The 14723-nt window shown below is 56.4% G+C and overlaps 1 protein-coding gene across 1 annotated transcript; it reads right to left on the bottom strand.

The window, feature by feature from the left end:
* Nucleotides 1-1154: 1154 nt before the first annotated feature.
* Nucleotides 1155-13235, bottom strand: Slc4a3 (solute carrier family 4 member 3). Its single transcript, XM_051190531.1, has 23 exons — nt 13091-13235; nt 12790-12933; nt 12324-12489; nt 11485-11762; nt 11249-11370; nt 10676-10890; nt 9091-9239; nt 8804-8984; nt 8342-8477; nt 7893-8076; nt 7469-7568; nt 6894-7078; nt 6258-6483; nt 5861-6079; nt 5402-5550; nt 5040-5234; nt 4612-4842; nt 4340-4429; nt 3840-4006; nt 3004-3257; nt 2542-2711; nt 2173-2346; nt 1155-1426 (listed from the first exon to the last, which is right to left on the bottom strand). The coding sequence occupies exons 2-23, from the start codon at nt 12838-12840 to the stop codon at nt 1349-1351; spliced, it is 3720 nt and encodes a 1239-aa protein (XP_051046488.1). The 5' UTR covers nt 12841-12933; nt 13091-13235; the 3' UTR covers nt 1155-1348.
* Between the last annotated feature and the right edge of the window lie 1488 nt (nt 13236-14723).

Raw genomic sequence — 14723 nt, 5'->3', positions numbered from 1 at the left:
AGCAGCCAATACCCAGAAAGGGCTCCTGGCTGGGAGGGAAGTGGGTGTTCACACAAAGCCTGTCGGCCAACTCCTGCCCTCTGTGTGAAATCATTGTTCGGATCCTGGCCAAGAATTTTGACATTCTTTCTACTTTGTCGTGGTTCATTGAACGAGGTTTTGTCTTTGCGGGGGCCAGAGGGGCCAGTCAAAGGCATGACAGCATCGGAGACCAAGGGAGTGTGGACAGCTGGGATGAAATGCTTAAACCGTGATGATAGCCTGGCTCTACTCTGCAGTGACTTAGGAACTCAACAGAAATCCCAACTGTTCTGTGTCCCCCGCCGCGGGCACTAGGCAGGCCTGAACATGTAGCAGGGAAGGAGAGGTCAAACAGGAAATATAGCAAGCTCCAGAGAGAAAGGACCCTGTGAAGCCAAGGGGTCATTAACCCTGGATGCTTGGAGCTGCAGACCTCTGGAAACTCAGCCTGGCATCCAATGGAATCCGCCAGGTGGCAGCTTTACTCCTGCTCAGCCCACAGATCACGTAGTGTGCAAAAACAACCACCAGAGGGCTACACAACGCCAGCAGGCTGCAACAGGCAGCTGGTTACCTAGCAACTGTGACGCAATGAGTCCTGTTTCCACCCTCCCCAAGGCCTCCCAGGTTATTTCTGGCAAAACAGACTGTTGCACAAGGAGTGGTTTCAGGAATCCTAGAACCGCTTCACTCTTAAACAGGGAGAATCTAAAACGGTCGGAGAGGCTCCAAACCCCAAACCGCCAGCCTGGCGTCTAGGTGGTTGGGCTGCTTGCTATTCCCACTCTAGATGCACATTTTCCATTCGGCTTTGTAGCCCCACAGGACAAAAGTGACCCTGATTTCCCTAGCGGCTAATGGGAAGCAATACCTTCCTGCCCTCTCTTCCCTTCTAACCGAAGGCTAGATTAATGGGCACGTGACCCTCAGTCAGTCCTGAACTCTTCAGTCCAGCTTTACTACTCGGAGGAGCAGAGGAAAGAACAGTAAGGCCCACCTTGAACTTGCTGCAGTCTTGAGTCTACCCCCTCCCCCTCGAGACCTCTTCCAGTTTTGATGACCCTGATAGTATTTCAGCTAGGTAAATGTGGCCTGGGAAGCCACAGGTGGCACCAAGAAAATAAGGCAGACACGAGACAAGGTGTGTGTTATAATGACTTCAAAGCCTGTGCCGTCTAGTCTGTGAAAGTCAAGGGGCCGCTGGCCTGGCGGGGGCAGTGACTCTGGGCACATCCCTGGGTCCTGAGGAATGCCTGGCCCTGGTGCTGGGTTTCCTAGGGCCTGTGAGTCACCAAGGTGGGGTCTCTGAGGGGCAACATCTTGAGGGTCACACAGGCATGTGCAGCTCATTGTACTCGTCCTGGCCATCCTCATCAAAGTTGGGCTCAGCATCTTCAGAGTCCAGCTGCAGAAGGGAACACAGGAAAGGCCAGGGGATATATAGATCTCCTTCTGTTCCTCGCGGCCTCTTCTAAATACCTCTCCTTGCTCCAAGACCCCAGCTTGAAGTACTTCCCCAGCCAAGGCCTTCACACCCACTCACTGGCAACTGTGACATAGGATGCTCATTCCTAGAATCATGGCACCTCTGAGCATGCAAGATTTGCAAAATAGCACAGTGCAATGGCTCAGCAGATCAAGGCGCTTGCCACCAAGCCTGATAACCTAAGTTCAATCCCCAGGTCCCATATGGTGGAAAGAGAGAACCAACTCTCCTGAAGGTTGCCCTCTGACCCCAGCACATACACATAAAATACATTAAAAGAAAAAAAGTAAAGAATAGCAACAAGATATCCTTTCTATAGTTGACAGAAATAGGACTCAGGACTGATGTCTGTGCTATGCCAACTCACATGCAGGCCTCAGCCAGGTGTCTTCGTTCAGGCACAATCTGCCCTGTCTTGCTCTTTCTGAAGCCTCACATCATCAGCTTTCCTTAGATGCATATTTAAATCTCCCAACAGCTCTATGATTCTATGACAGAATCTACCAGCCCATTATACTGGTGATAACAGCATTTCAGAGCATGCAGTAATTTTCCCAAGCTCACACAAACCAACAGGTAGTTGGGACTTTATATCCTGGAGCCCAGGCATCTAATTCCACTGCCCACCTGCCTTCATCCTGCCACCCCAAGCCATCATCCCTTACCGCCTGCAGCTCCCTGTCCTGGAAGAGCCGGGGCAAAAGGCAACGCCTCAAGGGCACCGTGAGCAAGAGCAGGAAAGGAAAGGCCAATGAGGCCGCCGTTGACTTGACCACCCAGAGAAGAGCAATGCAGCCCAGCTGGATGCAGGTGAACAGGTGCATCCGCCATGTCTTCACCTGGGGTACGGGCTCAGTCTCATTACACAGTGGCCATTCTGCCCCCCCACCCACCCACCCACACCAGTAGGAACAAGGCTCTCCAGGTCCCAATTCTCCTTATTTCACTCTTCCCCACCATCTCTAGCTGGGAAGTCCCTCCAGACTCCCTCCCATCACCCTGCATCTCCCCAGCTCCATGCACCCGGACCTGACCTTGGTCACGTAGGGCTGCTCAGGATGGTGCTTTGCTGGCATGAAAATGAGCAGCAGACGTTGGGACAACTGGATACCAGACAGTGATGTGACCCCCATGTACAGGAAAATCCCGAAGAGCACAGCCAATGGGATCCGGCGCAGCACAGCCCCCATGACGATAGACAGGCCTGCAGGGGGTGACATAGATCTGCCCAACCCTGTGCCCTGTCTGCCCAGACAAAGGGCCTGGGAAGGGAACAAGATTCATCTGACCAATCCGGGCCTCACAAACAGAGATGAGGCAGGGCAGGACAAAGGGAAGGCAGGGAAGGGGTCTCAGAGTGTCCATGGACCCGTTGGAGACCTGAAGGAGAGCTAAGCATGATGCACTTGCAGACTCAGGAGGGTCAAGCCCAGGATCATGAGGGTTTCAAGCCACTGGGACCAAGAAGCAAGTCAGTGGGGAGACTCAGTGCTCACCCACAAGGCTGGCGATGAGCACTCCGGTGACCCGCTGCTCCCGAACCTCCTGGATCTGGGGCTTGTCACCAGGTGCAATGGCAGTGCGCATGACCGTCAACGCATTGACGTGGGTGACAGAGCGGACAGTGGCAGCTGTGAGCCAGGGCAATCCAAACAACCCACAGAGGCCACCCAAAGAGCCGATCAGAAGCAGGTCAAGATGGAAGCCAGAACCCTTGAGTAGCCTCCGGGCCTTCTGGCTGACAATGAGCCTATGGAGAAGAGAGAAAGAGCAGCCTAGCAGGCAGAACTATGATGCACATGGCATTCACCCAAAGCTGGAGGGGAGGGAGGACCACTGCTAACGACAGCTCTCCCCGACAGCTCTCCCCGGACCTGCCAGCTTCCTCTTTCACATTCCCAAATTAAAGTTCTCACACTGCAGGAGATCGGAGCCAAATTCTCATGCTGCAAACATTTAAAAGCACCACAAAAGCCAGATGCCAGAGCATACCATGTTACTTTGGTTTAACCAAAATGAGAAATGTGTGAGCATCGGTGGCTGAGAGAACACCCTGCCAGAATTCTGAGAACTGCCAAGTGCCACCCTGCCAGGTGTGGTAGTGGGAGAAACCAGGTCAGACCATCACGGGAGAACCATGCCTGGTCCCACATGCCCACGCCTGTCCCAGCCTGCTGCTCTAGCTCCTCTACCCCATCCTCCTCACTCCTGCCAGATCCCAACAAACTTCTCGAAGCCTACGGGGGCACTCCTACGCAGATTAAGATACCCCTGCCTCAATGCTGAAGCCAAGCCATCCTTCCATCTCCCCTTCCCTCTCCAACGCTCTCACGCAGTGATCTGTGTCTCCATGAATATGAGGATGAGGACCAAGAGTGCAGGGACAGCAGCAGCCACCATCATCCATGGCGGGAAAGGGCGGGCGCTGCCCAAGGGTGGGATGAACCATGTGCGCTTATGCGGGGAAGTCACTGAGAGCCCTGTAGGCACCGTCAGCTTCTGCATGGCAGGAAAAAAGACATGGGCCACAGACAGAGGTTTCCCATACAAGAGGTCTACACAGAGTCTCCAGAACTCTAGGGAGCTGGCAAAACTCATTTCCAGTCTCCACAGCTAGGGGGGAGACCTGGTACTCTGCACCAGCCCACTTCCAAATTCCTCCCACTTGGGATCATACACAGTTCAAATACCCTGGGTAGCCCCTGGGCTGAACATCACAGCAGCCCCTGGTGTGGCCCAACTTGTCACTGGACCAGGAGAGCTAGGCTTCGACCCTGCTCCAGGACCTGGGACTGGGGACGTGCAGTGGCCACTCGGGTGGGGCATACTCACCTGCGTGTAGGTGTCTGTGATAGAGTAGTCCACCAGGACCATCACCAAGATGGAAATGGGAATGCCAAAATCCCCGATGATGCGCCGAGCCTGCCAAGGGCAGCCAAAGGATGAGGGTCAGGAGATGCCCCCAACCCCTTCTGGGGCCAGCTGGGAGGCACTGTTGTGTTGTGACGGGGGAGGGGCAATGAATTAGCCAGGAGGGGGCTGAGGGAGGAGACTATCTGGAGCTGAGCCTAGCAGGGACACAGGAATCAAGGGAAACAGAGTACCTTGCCCCCCAGGAAGCGGCTGTTCCTGAACTTGCGCAGGAAGAAGGCAATGAGGAAAGTCCCCAGCATGAGGATGAGGGACAGCAGAGCTGTATTGGGCTGGTTCCTTGGGCCTGGTGGTCCTTCAGTTGGGGGCAGGGCACTACTATTCAGTTCCAGGCCAGTCTGCAGGGTCCCCTCCAGGGCCCCCTCTGGTGGGTAGAACGGCAGCAGAGGATGCTCTGTGAACACCTGTGTGTGCAGGAGAGGGTGCCTCACTCTCCACAGGCAGATGACAAACCCAACCCTGACGTCCCTAAGCTCCACTTCCCAACACACACACACACCCAGATGAAACCCCTCTCCCCATACCTTGCTCTCAGCAAGCTCCAGGCCTCCCGGAGGGCACTGCCTCCCCATCCCTACCCACCCTCTGGGAGCTGCCACACCTTGTAGAGCTTGTGAAAAGTCTCATAGATGAAAATTAGCGAGATGAGGAAAGCGAAGATCTCCTGGGTAAATGGTGAGATGTATCGGACCAGGAAGCTGCCCTCTGCAGCCACCAGGACCAGGACGAAGACCACCAGCCAGAGGCCCACCCACACTCGGCCGGTGAGGTATTCCAGGTCCTGAGCTCGGCAGAACTAGAGATAGTAAGGGGGTGTGGATTAGCCATCTGCCCCAGAAATTAGTGCCTGTGGGTTGAATCAAGGTAGATACTGAGGGGAAAAAAGGGGAAAAGTAGAGACCCAGCTCCTGGACTGACAGAGGGTGGGAAGGGACAGCGCCTAAGGTAGGGAGCAGGCTTCACCTTGAAGAAGGCTTCTTCAAAGACCAGCAGAGGTCCAGAGAAGCCCACCACGAGCAGTGGCTGGGCCCCCAGCAGAGAGAAGAGGACTCCAAGCACAGCTGTGGACACAATCAGCTCCGACACGCCCATTAGCCCCTCTGTCTTCTCTCCTGGGGTAGAAAGGGGTCAGCAGGGTGGCCGTAGCCTGGCTCTTCCTGTCCTGTCCCCTTCCTCATCTAGCTCCCCAGCAAGAGCAGAAGACAGAATGACAGACAAGAATGACAGACAAGGTTTCACCCACATACCCTTGCACCCCTCATTTTATATCCCCCAAAAGGGATTGCTGGAGTTCTCTGTAGGGAGTTGTAGCTTTCCTATCTCCTCTGCCCATTGCCCCCCACCACCCCCCACTAAGTGATGTGAACCACAAAACCTTGCGGGTGACATCTGACCCCCCCAGAGTGACCCCAGGAGCATCACCTAGTAGCCCCCCAAAGGTGATGGCAGGGCTGAGGGCTGCGAAGTAGATGAAGAGTACAGCGGCCACACACTGGGAGTGCAGTGCATCCCGCAGGTCACTGGGGTAGTGTGGGTACCGGCGCTTCACATCCCGCACTAGACCCCCAAACACTGAGCCTGTCCGCTGCAGGGGATCATCTTCAGAGGTTGCCTCGGAGACCCCCATCTCCAAAGACAGTTCTAGGGAAGGAAGCAAGATGGCGATGGGACACGAGCCACTCCCCCCTGTCTGAAAATCACGAGCCACTCCCCCCTGTCTGAAAATCCCTGGCTGCATCCCTGCATCCCACACAGCATTGCGGGCAGGGATGGTTAGAACACAAGACTTGGAAGAGTCACGACTGGGCTGGGGCCTAACCTTTGCCAGGGGCCACATAGCCCCCCTGGGTGGTCATCTCCACTTTGGTCTGTTCCCTCTCCCGTCGCTTCCTCAGTAGCTCACGCTGGAAGGCAGCCACTGAACGTAGTAGGTCACGGCCCTCCACCTCCGATGGGGGTATCACAATGCTGCCATCCAAGAACTCGCTGATGGCACCCAAAAGGTCTTGCCGGTCATCTGCCTGGTAGGCAGCCTCGTGAAACAACTGCAAAGGAGATAGAGTGGCTCTCAAATGTGGGCCAAGAGAGCCCCGGAAGAAGATTTCAAACAGGTGGCATTGGGTCACAAAGGTAGGGTAGACAAGATAGCCATAAAGTCAGGACAGTCTAGGAGGGGACTCTAGAATAGCTCTAACTTGGCAGTGCCCACCTCCTACAATAAGCATCCCAGACATCAACTAGGCTAGGAGACCCTCCTATCTGAGGCCAGTCATGGTCAGCACCATCAATCCTTCAGTCCACATCTCTTACTACACCCAAAGCACTGAGTGCGGGCTATACGTCTGTGTTACCATCCCTTTCCTTGTACAGCTAACAGCTCGCCAACTCCTCTCCAGAGATAGACAGCTAAGGAACAAGCAGGTCCCAGGTGGACAGGCCAGGATACAGGACTAACCTTGTCAGACATGAGTGTGGCAATGGAGCGTCCTAGCTCATGATAGTCGGTGCTGGTGTGGCGGGGCCCCAGCATCACAAAGAGGAAGCGGACAGGTACAGGGACCTCGAGCACAGACTCCAAAAGAACAGCCTCACTGAGGCGCACAAAGGCTGCTGCTGGCTGCTCCAAGAAAGGCACGCAGCCTAAAGGAAGATGAAAGCAGAGATGGACAAGGGGGAATAGTCAAGGCAGGCCATGGCAGAGAGACCCAGGTTCTTCTGCACAGTGGAGCATTGGGCCCAGCAAAAGAAACCTCAGATCTAAAAGTGCCCTGTTTGCTTACATGTTTATAGTCACATAACTGTTACCAATAGGTAGAAGTTAAGGATATCGCGCTAGGATAGCTTTCTTCCTAATTCCTACAATGGTGCTATATCAAACCAGCAGTGGTTGGAGATGGAGGAAACTGGGATGGAAGCAGACCGGGAAGGGGGAAGAAAGGATGCAGAGTAGCTGTTTCCAGGGGTCCAGGGGAACAGACCATAGCAGAGGACACTCAGTAAACCCTGTCTCCAGCACCCAGCCCTCCTCACCCACAAGCACAACAGTGGCCTCGGCATCTTCAGGGATCTTCTCCAGAAGTTTCAGGCTTTTCCCCCGGTGACCATCTCCTCCAGGCATGTGGAGGGGCTTCTGAGGACGCAGAACTGGAATAGGGCTGGGACCCAGCCTGGAGGCCATGGCAGGCCCTCCCACCCCTTGCCCCAGCCCTAAGTCTAGGCCCTGTTTCCTCTCTCCCCAGCCCCTTAGAGGGTCCTGCACCCTCCTCTGTGCCCTGCCCCACCTCGGCATTGTCGGCTGAATGGCTCCCCATGTCACCAACACAGGGAGTCCTAGTGTATGCCACCTACAGACCCACAGCAAGCTCGGCACAGTGCCGGGCATCCAACCTCCCCAATCTCAACTAAATTGGGCAGCTTCTAAGTTCCCAGGCCCAAGTCAGACAAGGTCACTGACCTCCTTGGCATCAGGGTCATGTGGCCACAATGGGGCTGGCTCCCCTAGGTCATCAGCCATGGTGGGTACTGCACCATCAGGGCCATGACTAGGGGTTGGGTGGTGATTCCCCAGGACTGAGTTCACACTGGAGCTTGATGGATTTCGAGGGAAAAAGCCACTGTCCTTGTCATCATTGGGATGGCTAAAGAAGGAGGCAAAGTAAGGTGGAGAGGCTTACATTAGACTGAGGTCACAAGGGGGTTAGATGTGAGAGGACCACAGCCTCCAGCCCTTTTCCTTCATGTCAGAGCTTTCTATTGGTTAAGACTGTAGGAAGGCAGAAGCGGGTTAAGTTCCCAGTCACAGTCAGTAGGCATACTCAGGCTGAGACCCGCTCAGAAGATGCCACACTCCTAGAAGGACAGCTAAAGCAGACAGAGCCCTCTTCCCCAGCCCCTCCCTCACACCTGTGTTTCAGAAGCAGGGTGCGCAGGACACTAGCCCTGTCCTCTGGCCGGATCTGGTCAGATACAATCATGGTCTCCACCACAAGGTGAGCGATGCCCGGCAGGGTGGTCTGCTCCAAGTCCAGGAGAGCCGCTCCTAGGACACAATCAGAGGAGGAGCCGTCCTGACAGGCAGGAGACCTACCCCACTGCCTAGATCCCCAAGGGTGGGCAAATATGCAAGGTGAGCTGAGTGTCAGTGTACTGAAACAGATACACATTTCACAGGCATCTGAGGGAGCAAAAGAAAGCCAAGCGAGGGGAGTCTTGGCTCAGAGTGTAGATAGCTAGAAGGTCCATTATGCCCCAAGTGCAATCCATAGCCCCTCAGAACTCCCAGAGTGGTCCCAGGGAGCTGGGCAGCACAAGCCAAGCTATGGAGGGAGAAGGTCCAGTGGTTCATGGCAGACTGAGGAGCCCTACCCTGGGCAATGGTCCTCCTGAGCTCCAGCAGGCTACGGAAGGAGAGGGAGGCAACGTGGGGCTTCCCCCAGCGCTCAGTCTCCTCCTCGACATCCTCCTCGAACTTGATCCACCGCGCCGTCTCCCGCCAGTGCGGCTCCTGGCTACGGTCCAACATCAGCTCATTCAGCTCCACGAACACCTGAGGTAAGAATCAAGGTAAGGGCCCGGAGGCTGCCAGGGTTAGGTTAGGGCTGTCAAGAGAGGAAAACTGGATCCCAAAGGCCAAGCCCTGCAGGCTGCTATACCTCATGGGGCCTCCGGTCCAACTTTTTCTTTTTCTTCTTCCTGCGCAGGATGGGAGCCAGGCCGCTGGGGCTGCCTCTCCCACCCTGCATCCGGGATGGCTTCTTCACTAAGTGTCGCCTCACACCAGGGTTGTCCTCCAGCCGATGGCCTGTGGACAAGGCCCCAGGGATCCATCTCTGGGCCTGAGATCACAGCCCACATGCTCCAGACCCTTGCTGTACCCACCAAGTCCACCTGATTACTATGACAGACCAGGTAGCCATTTCTCACATCTGGAGACTGACTCTCAGGAAGTGGGAAGACACAGTGCAGAGCCACCTTGTACCACTGGCTGAGCCACAACAAAAAGTAGATCCCAACTGAAGTCTTCAGCCCCATCCAGACCCTGAAGCCCCTACCACAACTGTCCTCCCTGTGGGGCCACAGATCCAATGCCTGTCCCTAGACGCCTAGCTCTCCCATATCTACAGCACCAGAACCTGGACCCCACTAATGCCCATCCAACAGGCTTATGCACAGCTTACGGTCACCTCCCACCTTCCCTGCCCAGGCAGACAGCTGGAGACAGGCTGGCTGCCCAATTACTCACAAGCAGCTACCCCTGCCAGGGGGCTTGGGTGGCCCCTCATGGGCTCCCACAGGCCATAGTCTTCAAAGTCCAATACAAACATCTCCAAATCCTCTGAGGCCAGCAAGTCACCAGTGCCGGGAACTGGCCTCTTCCCAGGGCCCCGGTCCTCAGTGTCCCTGGGCGCAGGACTCAGAGCCCCATTGGGCTCCATGACCTTGTCCAGCGGGCTTGTCATTCCCCTGAGGCCAAGGCCTCAGCCCCTACTCCTTCCCAGAGTCCTGGATGTCCCAAGAGGCAGGAGTTCCCTGTAGGAGCCACCTTTGCTCACAGAGCTGGAGGTGGTTAGTTTCCTGGTCACGGTTCCCCTGGTCCCCAAGTCTGCTCCTGTTGCTATCAGATCCCACCCTGGATCTGTAAACACACCCTCCCTATGACCCCCCCAATCCCGCTGCCACTGCTGCTGCCATCGGATTGTTCCTGTCCCTGTCCTCAGGCCCTGGCAACTTTCCATGACGTACTGAGCTCAAAGCCCTAACTCCCCCCACCTCTGCCCCCGCCCACACCCTGTGAATCTTAGGAGGAGGAGGAGGGAGACGGGTGATGCCCCTAGCCTGGGCACAGAGCCCCATGGGTGATGACAAGTGGCACCAAAGCCAGGCACTGATAAAATGGAAGGAATGTGCCGAGATCACAGCCAGGCCAGGCCAAGGATGGTAGGAAGGAGTGAGGGCAGCTGCAAGCCTGGCTTGGGGACAAGCGGGGCCTGGCAGTGCAGCTCAGCCCTCAGCCTCCATGCAGGTGGGTTAGAGTAGAGTTTACAGAGCCATGAGGTCTCAGGAGAGCATCCCTCAAAGAGTACATAAGGAAGAGGGCCGTTTTATGCAATAGGTGACTCAGGGAACACTCATGAGTGACACAAAGGCAAACAGCTCTGGCAGAGGTAGCTTTGTGAGATTAAGCTCCCTCTGCCACTGAGAATAGGTGTGGGGGGACCCTCTTCAAGGTCCACTCACTCTTCATGTCATCCAGATCTGCAGAACCCAGCATTTGGGCCTCGGCCTCATCAGTGGGCACCCGCTGCTCTGGCCCAGGGTTGCCCAGGGCACTGCCTGGGCACAGTCGCTCACGCAGGTCATAGCTGGCTGACGGACTCCAGGGCCGGCTCTTCTCTGTAGAGATTCGGGAAGCCCGGGCTCGGGGGCTGGGAGAGCTGAGAAGCAACAGGAACCTTAGGTTTAATGGAGAGAAACGAGAAGCTGGCTAAGCTAGCGGGGGGCCTGTGACTACGCAGGCCCCTCCCATTCCCTCCCACTGCTGGCTCATTTCTTCAACCTCTACCCCTGTCTCCTCACCATCACTTCAGGTCTAGGAGGCCCTTGTCCTCTGGCTCAACTCTCTTTTCTCCCCCCTCTTGTTCCCTCCCACTTGTAACCCTGGACACAGATGAAGCTCTCTCTTTCTCTGCTCTCCAGGTCACACCTAGGGACACTTTTCAGGGTCAGGAAATCAGGTAAACCAGGAACTTGAGCCAACTGCTCTGAACTACAGTGGGTTCTGCTCATTGAGGCTGGGTCTGGGGAGCTGACCAGTACCTGCTGTAGCGCTGAGGGCTCTGATCAGAGTGTGGGCTGCCAGAAGGCAGGGCCTTGGTACAGGCGACCTTGTTAGAAAGGCCTGGGCTGTCATCCTCATCACTCCCAATGGAGAACTGTGGACACACATGGACAGCCTTACCCTCTCAGCAGCCATCTGCACCACGTCCTGCATCCTCTCTGTACCAACCCCTCGGCCAGCCATCCCTCCATCCATGAGTAGCCCCTACCTTTGCTTTCTGTGGGGGCCCCAAGGGTGGAGGCTCCACAGGCTCTGCCTCAGACTCGCCTTCCTCTTCCTCTTCTTCCTCCTCTTCCTCATCGGCTCCAGCTCCCCCCTCCTCCTGGATAGGGGGTGTCCCTTCTGAGGGGGGAGCAGAGGTTTTTTCCTTCTTCCTCTTCCTCCTGGTGTGCCGAGCAGAGGTGGGGGGCAGTCGCCGCAGCTTGTGGGGTGGAGGCAGGCGGGCTGAGAGCGGGTGATGGGTGTGGTGGGATGTGTGCCGGTGAACTGGGGGTGCAGGAGAGTTGGTTGAGACCCCTGAAGCCAAACAGGGCTCCACCCCCAGGAGTACACGCCTTATTCTAGTTCAAGGTCTCAAACAAGGGCACCCTAATCCTTCCTCTAGAGCCAGGACATCCCTCCCAACTACTGTGTCCATGCTCCTGTCATTGGTGAGGCCCGGTAGATTGGGGACAAGAGTGACAGAGAGGGAAAGTCACAAAAGGGAGTGGGGAATGTGACACAGAAAAGAAAGAGAAACTGAAGGAAGACACAACAGGGACCATGGTAGAGCAGACAGTGAATGGGACCAGAGTGGATGATGAAGGGTACCGAGGGAAGCCTCAAGCCCCTCTCCCTACATGGCCCCTAGTCTGGAGCCCAGCTCCCCCTGACAGGTGAACAGGTGATGATGAGGGAGGCAGGATGACTTAACATGGCATGGTGGCCCAGCACAGCGTCCAGCACAGGATGGCACTGAGTGATCAAGCCGGAAGTGAGCGCAGTAATGGTGGTGATGAAGGTGATGGTGGTGAAGGCTGCAGCACTAGGGGTCCCCAGGCTACCCACACTCAAAGTCCCGCTCGCTGTAGCTGCGGCTAGGCTTCTCAGGGTCCCAGGCCGGGGTCTTGCTGATGAGGTCCCCAAACCTGCTCACAGCCAAGGTCTTGCCCAAGTCATCATCATCCTCTTCTACGTCTGGACTCAGAGGGGGTTCCTCCAAGGGCACCCGGACCTGCAGGCCAGATAGCCTCTCCTAAGGACCCCTAACTCAAGAACACCCCTTACTACTCCCCCAACTCCATACTTCAACCTTCCCGACACCCTCACCCTTGCCTGCATCAACATCCCCAAAACACCTTCTGAGAGCTTCCCCAGGCCTGGGGAGCACCAGCCACGGATGCGTGAAATACTAATAGACCCCCTATTCCTCCACACCACCCATGCCTGGGTCTGGTGGTACCAGGGTCAACCAGAGGACACCCCACCCAACCTGCCCCTCCTCCCCCCACCCCACCCTCTACGCATCAGTCACCTGGGGTAGGGGGGAGGCGCCCCCGGGCGGCGGGATCACCCCATTAGCCATGGTAGGGCTGAAGACTTGGGAGTCTCTCAATCACTATGGGACCCAAACCCTGGGTGAGAAGAAGGGGGCGCTGCGGAGACCTCTTTGGGAGCCCTAGGGGAGGAAGGCGGGGTCAGGAATCAGGCTGGTGGGCCCCCTCCGGGGAGCTACATCCCCGTGTCCAGCCCGCGCTCCCTTCAGAGGCCCAGCCAGGTCCGGCTCAGCCCCATGTCCCCACCCGGCCCAGGGCCCACGCCTCTCCCTTAAGTACCTCGAGGCTCCGGAACCTGCGGGGCCTGGGAGAGCCGCCGCGCCCCATGTCCCTCCCCGCTCGCTCCGGGGCGCGGCTGCCGGGTTCCCGTCCGGCCTCTCGCCGCGCAGAGCCCGGCCGGGTTGGACGCAAGCGCCGGAGCCCGCAGCCCACGGCTCCACCTCCTAGCGCTTGGCTCGACCGGCCAGCCGCCGCCCGGCCGCACAATGGGAGCGGACGAGCCCTGACTTACCCCGCCCGGGCCAGCGCGGACTCCGGGTCCCCGCAGGATCCCACCTGCCCGCAAGACCCCTCTCCAGGCGCCCCACGCATTGCGGGGGGAGGAGGGGCGGGTGCACGGCCCTAAATTCCCACAATCCCTCAAACACACTCCTCCACCTTGCTTTTAGCCACCCCTCCCTTCCCCTCAGGAGCACTGGAAGAGACCCCCTCCGCACACACAAGCCTCTCCAGCTAGGACACGAGATCACAGACCCCTGGAAGCAATTGCCGTCAATACCTCAAGTCTCAATTCAGCTGATGCCCTTCAAAGGCCTGACTTCTGGAGCTGGGCACCACCCAACATTTGACCTTGGCACATTATCTACCCATCTGTAGCCAGAGGCAGCTGAAACAGGGGCATTTCAATTGTGCCAATCACTCCAAAATCCTGTGGCTAAGCTTCCACGCCCCCGCCCGCACTACCCCAGCCGCCGAGGACCTATCTCACTTTCCAAGGTCAGAGAGATCTTTGGAAGGAGCACCTGGACCACTGTGTGTTCTTCTCTGGGTCTCTCTGAAACTGGCCCATGCCCATAAAACAGTCGGCTTAAGCCGTGCCCCTATTCCCTTGAACGAACAAAAGGGCAAGAACAGGGGAGATAAGCCAGGGGGTCAGCAGAAGGTGGGATGGGGCAGGCTCCAGCAAGAAACAAATGACTCCTGGCTCAGCGAGAAAGGTGCAGAGGAGGGAAAGAGAAGAAGAGCGTGCGCTTTACCCCTCGACCCCCTGCCTTGCAGGATCTCAGCCCCACCCCGGGAAAGTGATTGCACATATAGAGCCTTGTGGGGTGCTGAGGGAAAAACTTGTTGTCTTCTGGCTTCCCATGTTGAGCTCAGAGCCCTGTGCTCAGTAATGCCCCGCCCCCGCCCCCAATCAAGAATTGCCTGTTTCTTTCCTATTGTTGTGAAAAAATACTCCAACAAAACTACTTAAAGGAGAAAGGGTTGAGTCCAGCTTACTGTTAAGGATACAGTCCTTCACACTGGGGAAGCCAAGGCTGCTGGAGCGAGAAGCCGCTGGTCGCATCAAATCTGCTATGAGGAAACAGAGATGAATGGTTCCCTTTTTTCAGTTTACAGAGATCCCAATCCCCTGGCCAGAGAATGGACCTGCCACAATTAAGATGGGTATCCAAGAGTAGGGCTGTGGTGTGCGGTTTTAATCCCCAGCACTCGGGAGGCTGAGGCAAGTGGAACTGTATGTGTTCAAGGCCTTTAAGACCTTCAAGGCCAGACTGGTCTACACATGGAGTTCCAGGTCAGCCAGGGGTACATAAAGAAACACTGGATCAAAAACAAACAAACCAAAACAGTCAGTTTTTCTATTTCAATTAAGATAATAAAGAGAGTCTTCCAGAGGCCCACCTGCTTT

This window comes from Phodopus roborovskii, unplaced genomic scaffold (assembly GCF_943737965.1).
Source record: "Phodopus roborovskii unplaced genomic scaffold, PHOROB, whole genome shotgun sequence".
In the NCBI taxonomy this organism is placed as follows: Eukaryota; Metazoa; Chordata; class Mammalia; order Rodentia; family Cricetidae; genus Phodopus; species Phodopus roborovskii.
Note: the sequence above shows the minus strand (reverse complement) of the source record. Positions and strands in the feature narration are given on the sequence as shown.

Coding starts and splice junctions, on each gene's coding strand:
- Slc4a3 (XM_051190531.1), bottom strand. CDS start 12,840: ATGGCTAATGGGGTGATCCCGCCGCCCGGGGGCGCCTCCCCCCTACCC. Junction 8,077..8,341: donor ACCCTGCTTCTGAAACACAG/GTGTGAGGGAGG, acceptor CTCCTTCTTTAG/CCATCCCAATGATGACAAGG. Junction 5,551..5,860: donor CACCTTTGGGGGGCTACTAG/GTGATGCTCCTG, acceptor TTTCTACCCCAG/GAGAGAAGACAGAGGGGCTA.